General features: G+C 42.6%; 1 protein-coding gene across 1 annotated transcript in view; it reads right to left on the minus strand.

The window, feature by feature from the left end:
• Nucleotides 1–17,643, minus strand: part of LOC114656393 (receptor tyrosine-protein kinase erbB-4-like) — an 833,421-nt gene that overhangs the window by 155,228 nt on the left and 660,550 nt on the right. Inside the window, 2 exon segments of the mRNA XM_051930298.1 lie at nucleotides 12,271–12,345; nucleotides 15,198–15,352. Of these exon segments, the coding sequence (XP_051786258.1) occupies nucleotides 12,271–12,345; nucleotides 15,198–15,352 (230 nt within the window).

Below are 17,643 nucleotides of genomic sequence, written 5' to 3' on the forward strand. Positions count from 1 at the left end.
AACCCCTCCAGACAAATTACAGACAGCACGGGTGCTTCTCAGGGGAACAAAGACAGCCATTTCTGCGTGTTATTTGACCTTATATAATTATACATATGGCAGGCAGTCAGTCGTTTTCTAACCCACTTATTCCTGAACAGGGTCATAAGGAGGGCGCTGGAGCCAATCACAGCTAGCACAGGGCACAGGACAAGAACAAACCCCCAGACAGGGTGCCAATCCATCTGACGGACCCATAATTTGAATTATTTCTTACAGAATGCAATACCTAAAGACTCCAAACAGCTCAATGAGCCAACGCTGAGCTGGCACTAACCTTAACCTGTTTGGAAAAGCTGGTTTGGGGGAAAAGAAAAAGTGGCACATTTTATTTAATGGAGTTTTTTATATCTAGAAATGACAGCAGTGTCACTTGATTTCTTGCGCACATAGCGTGGTGCTTAACGAAACTTTAGGAGGAACCCCCAAAATCCAGCCCTTACGTTAAACCTCTCTGGAAAATGAAGCACATTTATGCAAAGGGCATTTTGGGAATTACTGTGGATTTGATTTGTTTCATTTGAAGGGTGCTGTTCAGTAAATGAGGGCGTTATAATTATTACTTGAAGATGGCGATACCTAAAGTTATTTTAGAATTTAATATAAAGTAACCCTGATGTGACCCTAACCCTAAACTCTTTGGAGAATGCAGGATGTTTAAAGCAATGCTACTCGCCTCGTACAGCTTGTAGTGATGACCAAGAATACATTTGAATCTAATGTTTTCATAAAGAACGAGATTAAAAAAATAAAAAGACGATATTACAGAACCAAATGGCGACCAGAGCTGTACAAAAGCAAATGTTGTGTAAAACGTTCATGGAATAAAGAAAAAAAACTCCTGTCACTTAAACCAGTTATATGCTCACAAGCCTGCAAAACGCGTGCATTTTTTAGCTTAAATGTTATTAATCATTACTTCTGGAAAAATCAAGTGTACAACAAAAACAAGAAAGGTATTTCCAAAATACTGTGTCTTTGAACTGAAGATCTGCCTCTCCCTCGAATTCATTGGTCAAGAGTCCTGTCTTCATTAAAAAAATTTTTCTTCTGCACAAGATAAAGCTTCCCCAGCATGTTTTCCATTATAGAAAACCTTCTGTAAAAGAACTGGTCTTATCTGGGAAGCCCTGATCACAATTACTTTTGTCATTATTTTTAATTTAGACCCCGCAACTGGCATTTTGTGACTTACTTGCTACCTACAAGTCATGGTTGCATGGCAAGGAGCTGGGGGTGTACCCCAGGGGAAGATGGGGTCTTGTGGGCTGTTTGTGATGTGAAATTTTGCATACAAGTTGATAAATATTTTGTCTTTATGTCTTTATTTGTAACTTAGGCAAAGCAATGCAATATTAGTGTTACATTAGTGACAAGCATTCATGTTTACTCCCCTAGGAATAAATCAGGAAAGTGAATTTTATGACAGGGCTGGGTCAACTGCTGGAGTCTCTCAGTCAACCCCCCAGAGGAAAGTCAGGCTGCCTAACTGCCCAGCTTTACCTTAACACCTGGTTTGGAGGGCAGGTGTGAAGGTGTTCTGCCCCACCATTGGTCTGAAGTATGGCTGTTTGGAACTGGCTTGTATCAGAAGCCTTTAAATACCACAACGTCCTATTGGCTCTAGAGGCTGGACAGAAAACCTATAAATTTGCTGGCTTTATCTCACCCTCTCTCTCACTCTCTTACCAAACTGATGAAGGAGCATCTCACACACCATGAACTGAGAAGGACAACACAATGAAGAGCACAGCTCGGCAGCCATATTGAGACAGGCATGCGGCCCATTCTGAAGAAAGCTGACCACTGCTGACCACAGCTGACTAAGGCCTTAACTCGAGACAGGTCTGTGTGCCGCCTGAAACTACACATCAGCATTTATCAGGTTGTATGGTTGCCAGTACTCACTTGTACTTTGCATATGATTATTTATGAATACAGTGGAACCTCGGTTCATGAACGTCTCTGAACACGTACAAATCGGGTTACAACCAAATAGTTCGCCAAACTTTTGCATCTGTTCACGACCACACACTCGGTATATGAACAAGCCAGTTTCCCTTCCAGTTCGTATGCGCCAATGATTTCCGCACGTGTTCAGTCTCTCCCTGTGCAGCAAGCGAGCGAGAGAGAGAGACACACACACGCACGCGACAGACAGACAGACGCGAGAGAGGGAGAGAGAGAGAGACACACACATGCACGCACGCGACAGACAGACAGAGACACACACACACACACACACACACGAGAGAGAGAGACACACACACGCACACGACAGACAGACAGACGTGAGAGAGAGAGAGACACACACATGCACACACGCGACAGACAGACAGAGACACACACACACACACGAGAGAGAGAGAGAGAGAGACAGACACACACACGCACACGAGTGAGACACACACGTGAGAGATAGACAGACACACACACACACGAGAGAGAGGGATGGCCACATAAGGCCGAGAAGGCAGTTAAAGAACGCACCAGGCTTCTTTTTAAAGAGACTGACCCCTGCATTGTTTTAACCTCGATGTATTTAATGAAGACTTTTCTCTATTGGATTTTAACCTCCACTTCACTTCTGTTTACAGCGATCGGTTCGTAGCGTATATTGATACAATGTTACTTTTCTTGGTTGTTTATTAAATTACGGATTTTTCAAATGTTCATGTTTTCCCTGTGCTTAAAACTCATTAAAAAAAAAAAGCATTTTTAGCGAGCGGTTCCTAGCGCTATAGCGCAAACTCTTGCAATGTTAAATTTTCTCTGTTGTTCAAGGTTTTCTCAGTGTTATTCAATGTTTTTACATTTAGTTCACTATTACGCTGTGCTTTCTATGGTATAATTAACTATATTTGTGCTTAAAAATCTTTAAAAAAAAATTTACATACAGTTCGTACGGTACGAAACGGATTAATTGTATTTACATACAATCCTATGGGGGAAATTACTTCAGGTCACGACCAAATTGGGTTATGACCAGAGTTTTGGAACGAATTACGGTTGTGACCCGAGGTTCCACTGTATTATCAATAATACATTGTTTAAATTGTAACTTAACTCCTGCTTGTCTTTTACTACACCTAATTGCCTGAGGTTATAGATATAGAAGGGAAGGTGTGGAGAAGTTATGGAGTACAGTACCTTATAAAAAGTGGAAAGTCTGTGAGATTTGAGGCCTTCTGATAAGGGCTACATATTAATAATACAAAAGGGGAAAGGAGAGGAATATAATACTCTACCGGAACAAAACAGGGGTGTTCCCCAGGGGAAGCTGGGGTCGGGTTTGGCGTACCACAGGAGAAACTGGGATGGGAGTTGGGGGGGGCTTTATGTCCCTGAAAGTCACGCTAATGACATCAGTGACGTGATGGGTATACAAACCCGTGACAAGTGGCCTTCATGATGTGAGTTTGCAGATCCTTATAAAGACATTTGTGTTTTTGATTGTTGTGTTTAGCGCATTTTCTTCTTCCACTTTGAACATCGGCTCCTGCTCTAATTCCTGCCGTTCCCTTTTTAATTAATCTCTACATTTTTTTCAACTCCTGCGTTTGATCTTTGCTTTGACTTGACGATTCATTTCCAGCTCATTCCAAAGTAAACTTGCATCAACTCCTAAAGATGTCTGAACAAAAGCAGCTTTGTTTAAATGGGAGTTTTCCATTTACCAAAATTTTCTCTAGCACCCTCTGTTTAAGATTTTGAAACACATTTTGTGAGTAGCAAGGGCAGTAAATTTCAATAAGGTCAGTCCACTGAGAGGGGAGGCGAAGATACAGATGGAAGGACAGACGCACCTGACAAAACAGAGTAGAGTCAGCGCAATTCATCACCTGAGCCCCCCCCCCAAATAATTCCTGGTTGAACAAAAAGTATGTACCCTAGTATAGGAACTAAACAAAAATAAAAAATAAAAGGAAGTCAAATGACTCGAATTTCTGTGGTGGGAATGTTCCTGAATGAGAAAGGAAAAAAAGTCCCTGTGGTGGGAATGGACAGTAATCCCCCAGTAATCTCCCATGGGCCTGATCAACATAACGTCAGTTTATAAGAATGGCAGCAAACTTACTAAACTCACAATCAACGTCTCCATGTGACACGGAATGCCATCAAAAGTGTTCAGCCCCCCCCCCCCCACCCTCCCGGTGGCACAGTGGGTAGCGCTGCTGCCTCGCAGTAAAGAGACCAGAGTTCACATCCTGGGTCCTCCCTGCGTGGATTTTGTGTGTTCTCTCCATGTCTGCTGTGGGTTTCCTCTCACAGTCCAAAGATAGGCCGGTTAGGTGAGTTGGTCACACTCAGTAGCCCTAGTGTGTGTGTGTGTGTGTGTGTGTGTGTGTGTCCAGGGTTTGCTCCGGCCTTGTGCCCTGTTCTAGCTGAGATAGTCTCCAACAACCCCTTGAGGGCGGATTAAGCAGGTTACAAAATGATATAATGATGACATTTTATTGTGACAAATGTTTGTGACGCGCCATCTGTTGGAATGACAAACACAATGCACTTTATTACAACATGCATTACAAAATTCATTCCAATCAATGGTGCACTGCAAACGTTAACACTGAGGCCAGCATTGATTACTTAGATTTGAACCTGTCTTACACGGGTAAGCACAGCGAGTGACCCAATAAAGCAAAGGTACGATAAAACGCTCTTTAACATCACCGTCGTTAATCTCGTGACAGACCTCACGCTTGGCACACGTTAACATGTACAGTTTGTAACCCAGAGCCAGGCTGAATAGAGGAGCTAATCATGTCGTGAAGTCCCTGAGGTGCCTGGTGCCCCTCCAACCCTCTCCTGAGTAGCTGCTCTGGGCATATGGCTGGCATTTTATCTGCGGTTCAGGAGATGTGACGGCGAGCGCGCTGAATTTATTTTCCCCGCTGTCAACTGCAGCGTAAACGAGATATGTCAGATCTACATGCTACTTCATTTTTTATTTTCCTCCTGCTGATCAGACCCAATTGAAAGTGAAAGTAATACCTGCCGACTCTGCAGACGGGTTTTATTTGCTGCCTTATTGTTTGGAGAGGCCGTATAACTCCTCAGGTGTGACATTCAATAAGAAGAACTATCCAATACTTCTTACTTGTTCCTCTCAGTGTCTTGGGGGGATTTTCTTTTCTTTTTTTCTTTTTTTAAGGTCAAGCCTGCAATGTTTCATATATCATTCTGAACAGTGCAATCCATAGCACTGTGCTCGGTAATAGAATGTGATGCTGAAATGGTGCATCTCTGGGGTGGCACGGTGGCACAGAGGTTAGCGCTGCTGATCGACGCATCTGTCATCCTGTGTTCTGCATTTGTAACTGAAGGGAGTGCAGAGAGGAATATCGTTTAGTTTGCTGGTGGCTGACCCATCCACAATTTCGGTGCACACGTCTAATACAAAAGGGGCTGTAAGTGCTGGTGCTGTCCATGGCACTGCCAGCCCTACAGCTGACACGACGTCCTGTCACCGTTTCCACTGTCCGCCCCCCCCCCCCCCCCCCCCCCCACTATGTCTGTTGATTTGAATGCACGGGCCGGCCGGGCTGAGATGTATGCAGACACGTGATTGTTTCTTCTGACGGAGGGGACGTTATCCCTTCTATCTAAGCTCACACTTGTCGCCTGACAAGAAGCAATCTGATGCATATTAAAAGCAGCGCCGAGGCTGGCGTCCGTGTTCACTGGGAGGTGACAGGTGAGAAGAGAGGGGCTGACTGCAGAGATGAGGGGGCTAATTTATTTAGCTGAACCTCCGTGGTTTGCCTACTTAAAGGTCATTTGTTTGGTTGAATGGTAGGCTGTGCAAAGTTAATTAAGGCTCGCCGCCCAACTCCAGGCTCTTCCTGCCTGGCATATCAAGTGGCATCCGCATCATCCTGGCTTTTTAATCTTTATTGAAGAGACAGAATGCCACCTTTGTAAATTGTTTGGACTTATGTTTATTTTTTTTTTCCTTTGATCATTTTTTTTTTTTATTGGCAAATTCCGTAACATTTAAGCAGCTTTGCCTGTGTAAATTTCAACTGCACGGGGGGGGGGGGGTGCCAAGGTGTTTAAATCTCAAGCCTTTCAAAGGATCAATTAAGCAAACAGGGCGGCTATTCGACAAAGACATCGTGTTGCCGGTGCCGTTTGTCACTGTATTAAAGCTAAATGTGCCCCTCAAGTCCACAACATAGTACTGACCCGTCCACTTCATCTCCTGCAGGGCTGGAGCCAATGCTGCGGGCGCAGGCTGGTCCTAAAACAGGTACGACCACCCTGGTTTCACAATATCTAGATCCTTGGCACATTTGCAGTGCCTTCCACGATGTTTGGGTTCATATTTTTTCCCCGATCCTCCCGTCCCCCCTTCTGTGCCACAGTTTAAAATTACAAATCAAACCAGTCTGACCTCGTTATTAACGTGCACATCGCAGACTTACATTTAAGGGGATTTGCGTACATTTCGGTCACACCGTGTAGACAGAACAATATTTTTTCTATGTGGTCCCCCCATTTCACAGCAGGAACTACCTACTAATTAAGAAACTGGTTGGGCAGAAAATGGGGACCCTCCAGTAAGAAGGGGCAGCTTTGGCATCTTACATCTCAAAGGGGCAAACAGGCTGAGCGGGGATCAGTAAGTTTTCACATCCTGTACCTCGAGGTCTCGTCAACTGTTGAAAAAGACCTGGAGGGCGTCTTTCTATACACCTTGGACACGCTGTTGTCCGAGAAGCCTGCATTTGATACAAAGTAGGTGAAGTACAAATGGGATAAAAAGAGAAATAGACGAAATGCCATTAAGGAACAAAAAAATCAAGAGGAGAAGAGTGTAATTTAAGTGACGGCGTAAAGCGGCTCTAGAGCTTCCAGCTTCAAGTGAGTTCAATTGATTAGGTCTCATCAGGCGCTCCAACATACGGCGGAGTGATTAGTACAAGGAGGCTGATGATGAAAAATAAAGACGGAGAAAAAGCGAGTTCATTAGGAACATCTTCATACCACTCAGCGCTTAAATCTGAGGGAGACAAGAGATGAAGTGATTGTGCCAGTGAGGAAGACTGCGAGCACTGGGAAGAAGAGTAAGCCTGAGACGACTCAGGAATCAGACAAGGACTCTAGTGCTGCTTTGGCCTGTTGAGTTAGGATGGTCTAGATATACAGACCACGTACATTATGTTATATGTTAGGCACAAATGCTAGTAACACGTATTTATACAGTATGTAGTATTTTAGTACAAAAGAGTCAGCCATTTACAGGATCGGCACCACAGGATACTCCGTGTATGTGTGTATGTATGATCAGCTCTTGTGTGTATGTCTACCTATATCTGCGTCTCAATAAATACACACTGACACATCCCACAACTGGTGCCCGCATGTATGGAGTTGGGCCTGCCACTGCAGTTCTGTTTTGGACTCTTGTCTGTAAAGTCCAATATTTTGCAACCTCTTCTTCAATTTTGCAGCCATTTCCAAAGTATACCCAAAAACTCTTTTTGTGCCAAGGATTGGTTATTTATCACAATGGGCATACTGGCCACGGAATGCTGCCACCCAGTGTGTTAGGCAGAGCATGTACTCTTGGGATGCCCAGTCCCTTCACTATACTGGCCTCCTTGCCAGCTAAGGGTACGAGGTTTATCCAAGCTGCCCATCTGTACATAGTAGTTTCATACGTACAGCAGTGGCTAGGTCACTGGGCTTTAAACACAGCACTAGGTTCAGTCCCCACTGTGTGACCATGAGCAGTTCATTTAAACTGTCAGAGCTGTAATTGTAACAAATAAATGGAGGCAATCATATTATAATCTTGTACTTGTAAAGCACCACAGGATAGCAGCTGTTGTAAAAATGTGCCACTTAAAATAGGAGCTTTGCAGGCATGCTGCCTATGGCGCTGGGCTTTAATGCACAAGGTTTCCAGTTCAATTTCCACTTCTAATCCACTATGAGACCTTGAAAAAGTCACTTAACCTGCCCTCAGCTACAACTGTTAAATACAAATGGACACAACTGTGTTATCACCGTGTGTGTGTGTGTGTGTGTGAAGCACCTTGGGATGGCACTAACTGTGGGAAGGTGCCACGTGAGAGTCTAATAGGGAGTGTGGTGATGTGGCTAACATAACACACTCACCATCTTGATATTCACCTCTGGCCTACCACCTGAACTTAAACATTCCCTTAACCTGCGCTGGGCTCCAAATTTATATAAAAACCTGAGCATTACAGCCCTGCATCAAGGACACATCACCCTCTCAAACTCGCTTTACCCCATTCAGAGTGGCATCAGGCCAGAACCTATCCTGGCAACACTGGAAAAGGGCATCAGCATTTTAAAGGTGGCATAAAGGCTGGTGCGGTGGTCCTTAAACTACGAAGTTCCCAGTTATTATTAAGTGGCTGGGACTCATGTGTGACCCTGTCTGAGTGCCAACTGGAAAAACAATAAATGTAAGGAAACAGCTGCAAACTCTCTAATCTTGTAAGATGCCCTGCATTAAAAGTGTCTGCCAAATATACTGTCTAATAACCAGCTGTGCCAGAGCTGGTATACCCAGTAGGCGATATAGGCAACCGCTTTGTTCCCCCCCATTGTGTGTCACGTGAGTCGGACATGTTTGACATATCAAAGAGCTTGGAGGTTCCTCCTTGGGTTTTGCCAGGAGTAGCAAATGTACGTCAAACACTTTTGGTGCTGAGCGTGAAAGACCCACTGAAGACCCCCTCTTAAAAAACAGTGACGCAGGTCCAGGATTCAATCAGAGCTGGTTCTCGATTTTGGGATGCAAAGCCTCATTTTTCTTTGTTTGCATTCTGTGGCAGTAATCACAACAGCATGTCTTTGGGATGATGGAATAAAACCACAGGGACCTGAGGAACTGCCCACCTGAACACAGGGAGAACATACAAACTCCACATGGGCAGGGAGAGAACCTGGGCTTCAAACCCAGGACAGCCATGCTCAGCCCTGTGCCACTGTCTTAAAACACTCATAACGCTTGTCACCTCTCCTTTTGAATGGCATCACACTGCTAGAGCCGCCATGCCACCTGAACTTCAAACAGGTAATCCATCTAAAGCTAAGCATGGTTGGGCCCGGCCAGTGCTTGGATGGCAGATCAATTAGGAGAAACTTGGATTCCTGCTGGGAGAGATGAGGGTGATGCCAGCAAGGGGGTGCTTGCCCTGTGGTCTGTGTCCCAGTACAGTGCTGTAAAAATGGCACCAACTTTTTTAAGGAGGCATAAAACCAAAGTCCTGACTCTTTATAGTCATAAAAGATCCCTGGTCATCCACTGTGAAAAGTAGGGTGTTTCCCAGTGCCCACCACAGCCTGGACATTCTGTCCCCCTAATCATCCTCTGTCCCTAATTGGCTAACTGTCACTCACACCCCTTTGCCACCTAATCGCTAACGTGTGGTAAGCCTACTGATGCAAAATGGCGGCCGTCACATCATCCAGGTGGACGCTGCACACTGGTGGTGGTTGAGGTGGTCCCCCACTCCCTAAGTAAAGTGGTCTGAGTAATGTAAGTAAGTGCTATATACTGTAAATGTAACATCTTCCTCTTCCTCATCATTACTATACTGGTGTTTAACTCTGCACTTTTTTTCCACAAAGTTTTAGGAAATGAGAAGTAAGGAGCACATCGGGTACGTGGATTTGTGTTTTCCACTCAGTCAAGTGAAGTTTCATGTTTATCAAGGTGGCGACCCGATACATGCTGGTGGGACGTGCGTGTGTGTATCTCACAGCACTCTGTACTCACTGACAACATTAATTGTTCTACTACGGGTGGAATTCCAGCACGTTTGGACACATTTTCCTCCCTTTCTCCTCTCCCTGAAAGCTGCTGATAAGACTGGCATCGCCCAGCTACATTCCACCCAGTAAACTCCCACCACAGGAAGCTTCACAAATGGTGGGTAGAGTGTGGGTTAGAGAAGCAGGCCTTCTTGGCTCTCCCGAATGAGATAAGGCAGGTATGACTTCCGTCTAATTTATACGGAGAGCGTGACGGAGGGAGGACAGAGTGAGCTGATTGATGCCTTTGAAATAAGGCCCAGACAGTCACATGGAGCATTCCAGTAGCCATAATGGACCCTGAGAGTAGAGATTAAGTTGTCAGTGCAACACTCTTAGAACTTTTTAAACAGGAAAACCCAAATGCTTTGATTTGTCACTTAATATGGACAGACGCTATACAAAATAAATTGCTTTATAAGAGGTAATTATGTTACAAGAGAAGATGGAAGTCGGACCTCGAGTTCTTAAGGCTGTCCAACTCTGTGGTGTCCTCTGTCACCTGTCCAGTTTGTCCCTAAGGCTCCACAAAGTGCAGTCACTGCTGTGGCAAACATTCTGCATTGTTCCAAAGATGACAGGTGTAACTGTTTAAAATTCCCAATCCTTAATTGTATTTTTTTTCTAACAAGCTGCCAGTTAAACCTCTGTGTGGCATCAAATCTCAGTGCAGTGTCTGAAACACAACGAGCGCCTGTCTGGGTGGCAACTTCAGGGCCTGTCAACTTGTAATGCCATCCCGAGCCACAGTTTGGCGCTGTCTTGTAATGCTTCTGCTCTCCTCTCCTTCCCTCTGCCAACCCAGAAGCCAACCTCTCACTGGCACATGACATCATTTCCGGTTCAGGAGCTCCTGGAAACCGACTTCATAACTGGCACCGCCGCCATCCTTCTCCAGTCGCATGCTAAACTCAACTAACATACGGGGGATTTGACTGAGGTTGCCCCAAGCCGGTGCTTCATTTACAGCAGACTCTTCTTGTCAAGCGTCACTCCTAAGTGGAGGAACGAGCTGCCCGCCTCCATCCGAACTGCTGATTCCCTCGTTGTGTTTCAGAAGCGACTCTCACGTTCTGTGACTCTCTGCCCGATTCAGTGTTTCTCCAACTACCAAATGGGTCGCAGGTTGCCACCGGCGAGTCACAAGTTAGTGTTGTGTTTACAATAGGGGGCCACGGCATGTCGACCATCCGATGATTGCACTCCATTCACCAAGGAGGGGGACCCCTCTACTTGAGGGTCACAAAGACACTACCGTGACCCCAGAACTGCTGAGAAACACTAATAATGACTTAGTAGCTAAGAAAGAGTAACTCATTTTGTGTTCTGTTTGATTTAAAGCTCTTCACTTGTGATGATCGATTTTGTCCTGTAACACTTGTTCCTAAACAGTCCCCCAGACTTAATGTTTACATGATTATGCTGAACTAGCGGTGCTACTCACATAAGACGGGTTGAAATCTAATTAATCAATGCAGCCATCGGCATTAACGCTTGCAGTGCACCAACCTTTGGAATGTATTTGACATTATCACGTGTGTCATTCCAACAGATGGCGAATCACAAACACTTGTAATCATAAAATGCATTACTATAAAAGTTTGTGAGGTGCCATCTGTTGGAATAACACATGCAATGCAAACGTCTTTGTTATATGCCATTTGGTATGGAATTTGTAAAAGCAGCGTTAATGAATGTGATGTGCCATCTGTTGGAATAACACATGCAATGCAAACGTCTTTGTTATATGCCATTTGGTATGGAATTTGTAAAAGCAGCGTTAATGTATGTAATGTGCCATCTGTTGGAATGACAGAGACATAGCAAGCGGATGAACACACAGATACACAGACACTTGTTCTTTTATTAAGGTGGACTCTTTGGTAAGTCGATTTGATTATAAAAGTGTCAGCTAAGCAACTAAATGTAAATTTGCACTAAATGTCATGTCATTTTCTATTCCGCTTTAACCAGACAAGGATCGCGGAGGTGGCTAGCACTGGGAGCAAGGCAGGAACAGACTCTGTCAACCAGTTCACCTGACCTGCATGTCTTTGGACTATGGGAGGAGATCGGAGCACCTGGAGGAAACTCACGTGGACACGGGGAGAACATGCAAACTCTACACGGGACGTAACCCCTTCTTCACTCCTTACTGCGAGGCTAACACTGCGCCACCATGTTGACCCCGACCAGTCGCGTTGGCTTAGCAGCCTAATAAAACAAAGCACACGAGAAGAAATCAGAAGAGCCCGACTGGGAGCTCTCACACGAGGTCTTAGCAGTGCAGGTTAGTAGAATTACTTGTGTGCGGCGTTGATTTACTTGAAAAGGTGAAGGTGGAGTAGGGCAGGATTAACTGTGAAGCAGATGGCTGATTATGAATAAAGCAGCAGAATTTTGGAAGGAGGAGAATGAAATGACCATCGTTACCTAGCATGTTGTGGTAAAATGGAATGACCCATCCAGGGATAAAAAATGCAGTCACCACTAGTAGGTCCTCTACACCTGTGTACATTAAGAACAAAATATACACACCAACAAAAGAAAAGAAAATAATAATAAACAACACATGCAGGCAAGTGTCCACCATTGCACAAGCTAGCAAAGCACCCACTGCACAGCACACCTCTAAACCAGAAAGAAAGGAGGACAGAAAGAAGGACAGAAAGAGAGGGAGCAGCTACCTATCCATCATCCCCACACAGTCCTGTATCCGTGGGCCGATGCACCTGTGGGCACAGCAAAGTTAAAACAGCTCTGTTATTATTCATTTGCTGCTGGAAGGGAGAAAGTAACTCATCAATGACAGGGCCGCCGTCTCGGGAGTGGATCTCCATTCTGAAATGATCGCTTTCAGCGGTGCGCGTGAGGCATTTAACTCTCATCCACCTCCACAGAGGCACATGGCAGACCGCTGCTGCTGCCGCGGCATCTTCCTGTTCACTTACCATTAGTCAGCGCCACCACTGCTGATGGCAGACATGCACATATAACTGCCTGGTAAGTCTCAAGCCTGGATACCAAACTGGAATTTTTCAGCTCCTTGCTACCATTGTTTGCTTTGTCTCTACTGTGTATGCTTTTTTCATAACTGATATATAAGAATAGCAAAACTCACAATATATTTTTAATAAAAGTGTATTATTGTGACTGGCAAAATTACAGAGCAGTGAACATTTTACATCAGACTCAACAAATCCCACTTCTGGCACCAATGTAGTGAAACTCAATTTGAGCTCGCAGTAACCTAATGGATCAAATTCACTTTCTAAACCCGTTGATGGTGAACCTCATGGCTGTCTCATGGGTCGTGATGAAGGATGCCATTTTAATGAGGGTCTGCCAGCTCAGACCACTCTGTCTCCCTACCCTGGTGCTGCCATGGCCACTGTTGCAATCCTATTGCCACCATTCATATGTAGATATTGATGTAGCCTTTAATTTACTTTTCAGCTTCATTGAATTTCAAATAAATTTACAGCATTTAAAAGACTGTAACTGTTTTATGAATTTGTTTCTTTTATCTGTCCTCTTAAATATCTATTTTACTTACAGTTCTCATTACAGATACTGTATATGTTATATAGCAGCTTTAACATCTAGCTATTTTATAATGCTTTTCCAATCTATCTACCTATCTATCTATCATATAGTGCCTTTCATATCTATCTATCTCTCTATCTTCCTGCCAACTATACCAAAATTAAAATCTATCTATCATAGAGTGCTTTTCATATCTATCTATCTATCTATCTATCTATCTATCTATCTATCTATCTATCTATCTATCTATCTATCTATCTATCTATCTATCTATCTATACCAAAATTAAAATCTATTTATCTATCTATCATATAGTGCCTTTCATATCTATCTATCTATCTATCTATCTATCTATCTATCTATCTATCTATCTATCTATCTATCTATCTATCTATCTATCTATCTATCTATCTATCTATCTATCTATCTATCTATTTTCCTGCCAACTATATCAAAATTAAAATCGATCTATCATATAGTGCTTTTCATATCTATCTATCTATCTATCTATCTATCTATCTATCTATCTATCTATCTATCTATCTATCTATCTATCTATCTATCTATCTATCTATCTATCTATCTGTCTGTCTTCCACCTGTTCTGAGCTCTTTAGGAGCTAGTTACTGTAGGCAGGTGTACATAGAATTAGTGGCTTGAAGGAATCCCCTGCTAATATGTTTTTGGACTTTGCTCTTTCTCAGTATGTTTCATGTTCTTTGTTCTTCTTTACATTTTGTTGTTGAACCCCATCTTTCTACAGTTCATTCATAAAGTACTGAAACTTCTTCACTTTCTTCTACATTTTGACACACAGATTCAGACCTTTCAAGATCAATGAGACAGAATTATGAGAGAGAATGCAATACCATAGTAATAACAGCAAATATTATAATAGAATTTAAACTCAATTAGATTGAAAGGAAAACAGATTCCCTGCAAAAAAATAAAATGTCAAGACACACAGTAAGAATATCAAATAACACAAAGGCCAGAGTGGCCAGTTTATTAGGTACACCCACACACCTTCACACAGATTCTCTGTTTCGGCATCAAATGAGTCTCATAATAGCCTGATGATATTTCTTTGACCACATGTTTCACTAAAGTTTATTTTTAAGAATCCAATTCACTCTTTTCTTAAGCCAATAGAGTTTTCTGTGTGGAGGTGCTTTTCTGTTGATGCACTTCTCACGACCTACTCAGTATTTCAGTATACCTCGTGAGCTGTACACAGCCATTTTTCTGAGGCCTATATCTTAGTACAGGTTCTAAACATGTCATGTGTCATTAAATCTTTTTTTTTTGGCTAGTTGTGCAGTTTGTATGTCCCATGATATGATACTTAATATATATACATACTTAATATATATATATATACTTAATGATACTCATGCCATAATTGACACAGTTCATTCATTCAGCAAATTGCTTAAGAGCTTCATTACTGAACAGGCTCTGGACTCAGAAATCCTCCTATACTGTATATTTCAAAAGCACCAATATAATACACTGGCATTGTTGAAAGCCATTGTTTCATAGAGTATCTTATTAAGCCAATGAAAAACTATAATAATGAGGTTAATAAAACATCATAAACACTACACCAGTTATAAATGGTTAATCTCTGATCTATTAGCATCACAACTTCACAGTATTGTACATTTTAGTTAGTTTTTTTTTTTTTGTTAACCAGCAAAACTTAACACATTACAAGACTTTTTGTGTAAAACATGTACTCATTCTAATGTATCTTGAAACACATTTTCTCATAAATCTACAATGCTTTTAATATTAAAGGATGTCTTCCTTACCCCTGTGTGCAGTTAAAGTGACAAGGATGGCATTCGTTGTTAGCTTCAGCATATTTGAAAATGAAGCTGTTGGTACCTTGTAGGCCATCAGGGCATTTCTCCACACAGTTAGGACCATCCTTGAAGTGAGCACAATTAGTGCAGTAGTCTGGCCCCTTATAAAACAGAAAAGGAAAAAGAAGGAAAGAAAAATCAATCGGTTTATAATTTTTCCAAATGACTGCAAGAAAACTGCAATTGCCAGGACTATGCAAGGCTGACTGAATGTGGGAGGTGTGGCCAAAGGCAAACAGAGCATTGGGGTGTGGCCAAAGAGAAACAGAGCCTTAGGGTGTGGCCAAAGAGAAACAGAGCCTTAGGGTGTGGCCAAAGAGAAACAGAGCATTGGGGTGTGGCCAAAGGGAAACAGAGCTTTAGGGTGTGGCCAAAGAGAAACAGAGCATTGGGGTGTGGCCAAAGGCAAACAAAGCGCTGGGGTGTGGCTAAAGTCAAACAGAGCATTAGGGTGTGGCCAAAGAGAAACAGAGCATTAGGGTGTGGCCAAAGGTGATGCGGTGGGAGTGTCTGAAGGCACGGCATGGCAGTGACACCTAATGTAAGCTGGTGTGCATGAGCTCTGGGACTCTTTTACTTGTATGTCTATATTAAGTAAGTGCATATTGATTTATTCTTATCTGTTATTTTTGGTAAGTCATTTATTCATTCTTGTTCTTATTTATTTGTATTTTTTATTTATTTGTTTTTATCTCTATCTATACTGTATACATGAATTATGCATATAAATATATATAGAGAATTTGTATGCAATTAAAATGACATATAATTAACATATATATAAACTGTGTGATATATAAATATATATTGGGGACTAGGGAGACGAGATGTGATGATCACAGAAGACACTTAAAAGACCCGCGAGACAAAAGAAATTGGCCACGGAGTGTCTCGGGGGGACCTTAAACATGAGACTTTGTGCCAAGAGATTGACTCAGGACCATCCCGCGGGGATGTAGAACATGAGATTCTTGCAAGACAAGCCCTACTCACAACCAATATCAAATAAAACCACGGGCAGCAAAACACTCAGTCGTGCAAAGGATTTGAGCACACACAGATCCAGGGCTCTCAGTACATATAAAGTGTATAAGGACAATATGTTATAGATGAAACGTCGGCGACTAAGCAAAGAAGAAAGAGCAGCACGGAGAAAAGAGACTGAAAAGCGTTGGAGAGAAAAAAATGCAAAAAAGAAAAAGAATAATTAGGTGCAAATTGAGAAAATAAGGAAAGTAAGAATCAGTCCGGAACAAGAGGAATTGAAAAAAAAGCACGTCCAATCAGGCTCAGGATTAAAAGACAAAGTAAAACTTCATAAAGACGTTCAAAAATGTTGGCGCTATACACATGCAGAGCAGGTTAGGGATTATGAAGGCTGTGGAATTCGAAAGGCTCAAAAAAAACGATGGCGCGATACACATGTGGAGAAAGGTAAAGCATATGAAAGCAGGCAAATTCAAAAGTATTGTAGCGTCCCTTCCAGGTTGAAGCCTTTTTTTTGGAGTGACTGTTAGGTTCGATTGAGGGAGGGCGGAGTACAACACAGAAGACCGACAGCGGGGTATTGACTGATGCGGTAACGGCGGTGGGGGGGGGGGGGGGGGGGGGGGGGGGGGGGGGGGGGGTTGTTTGGGGTTACGAAGTCGGCGTTCTTTTTTTTGATTGTTCAAGTAAAACTTTTGTGAGACTTTACTACGTCTGTCTGTTTTTTTTTTTTACTTCTTCTCTTTTCGAGCTGGATGCAGAGGTTGCTACAGTATGAAAAAAAGATAGTAAAGATCGCATTAGCATAAACAAAAGGAAATTATTACTCAAAAAAAGGGCAAATAATCATCACGGACTAGGTGTAACTGAAGAAATAGCAGGACTAAGTGAGGTGAGAAATAGAAGACAAAGAGTAGAAAACAAAGTAAAACGTCATAAAGAGGTTAAAAAACAAGGCTGCCGAACACATGCAGAGCAGGTTAGAGAAAATGAAAACAGTGGAATTCAAAAGACTCAAAAAAAACGTAGGCGTGAAACACATGCAGAGCAAGATACAGAATATGAAAGCAGAAAAAAACAAAAGTGTCAAAACAAAAAAGTAAACATCACATTAACGCAAAGAAAGAGAAATTATTACTCAGAGAAAAAACGAAAAGGCGAATAGAGATCGAATATATGGACATAGGTGATATGTCAGAAGTATGTAAATATTGTAAGGCTCTGAAGTTTAAGTCAGAGAATTTCAAAAATGGAGTTTACCTCACATGCATTTATTGGTTACTTTGCAAAAAAAATTATTAACTGCTTTGTCTGTGCTGAAATTCCAAACAGAGAAACCTAACCTGAATTATGGTGCAAAGTCATTAAACACACGTCTCACAGACCTCATTTAAAAGATTCAGCA

This window comes from Erpetoichthys calabaricus, chromosome 8 (genome assembly GCF_900747795.2).
Source record: "Erpetoichthys calabaricus chromosome 8, fErpCal1.3, whole genome shotgun sequence".
In the NCBI taxonomy this organism is placed as follows: Eukaryota; Metazoa; Chordata; class Cladistia; order Polypteriformes; family Polypteridae; genus Erpetoichthys; species Erpetoichthys calabaricus.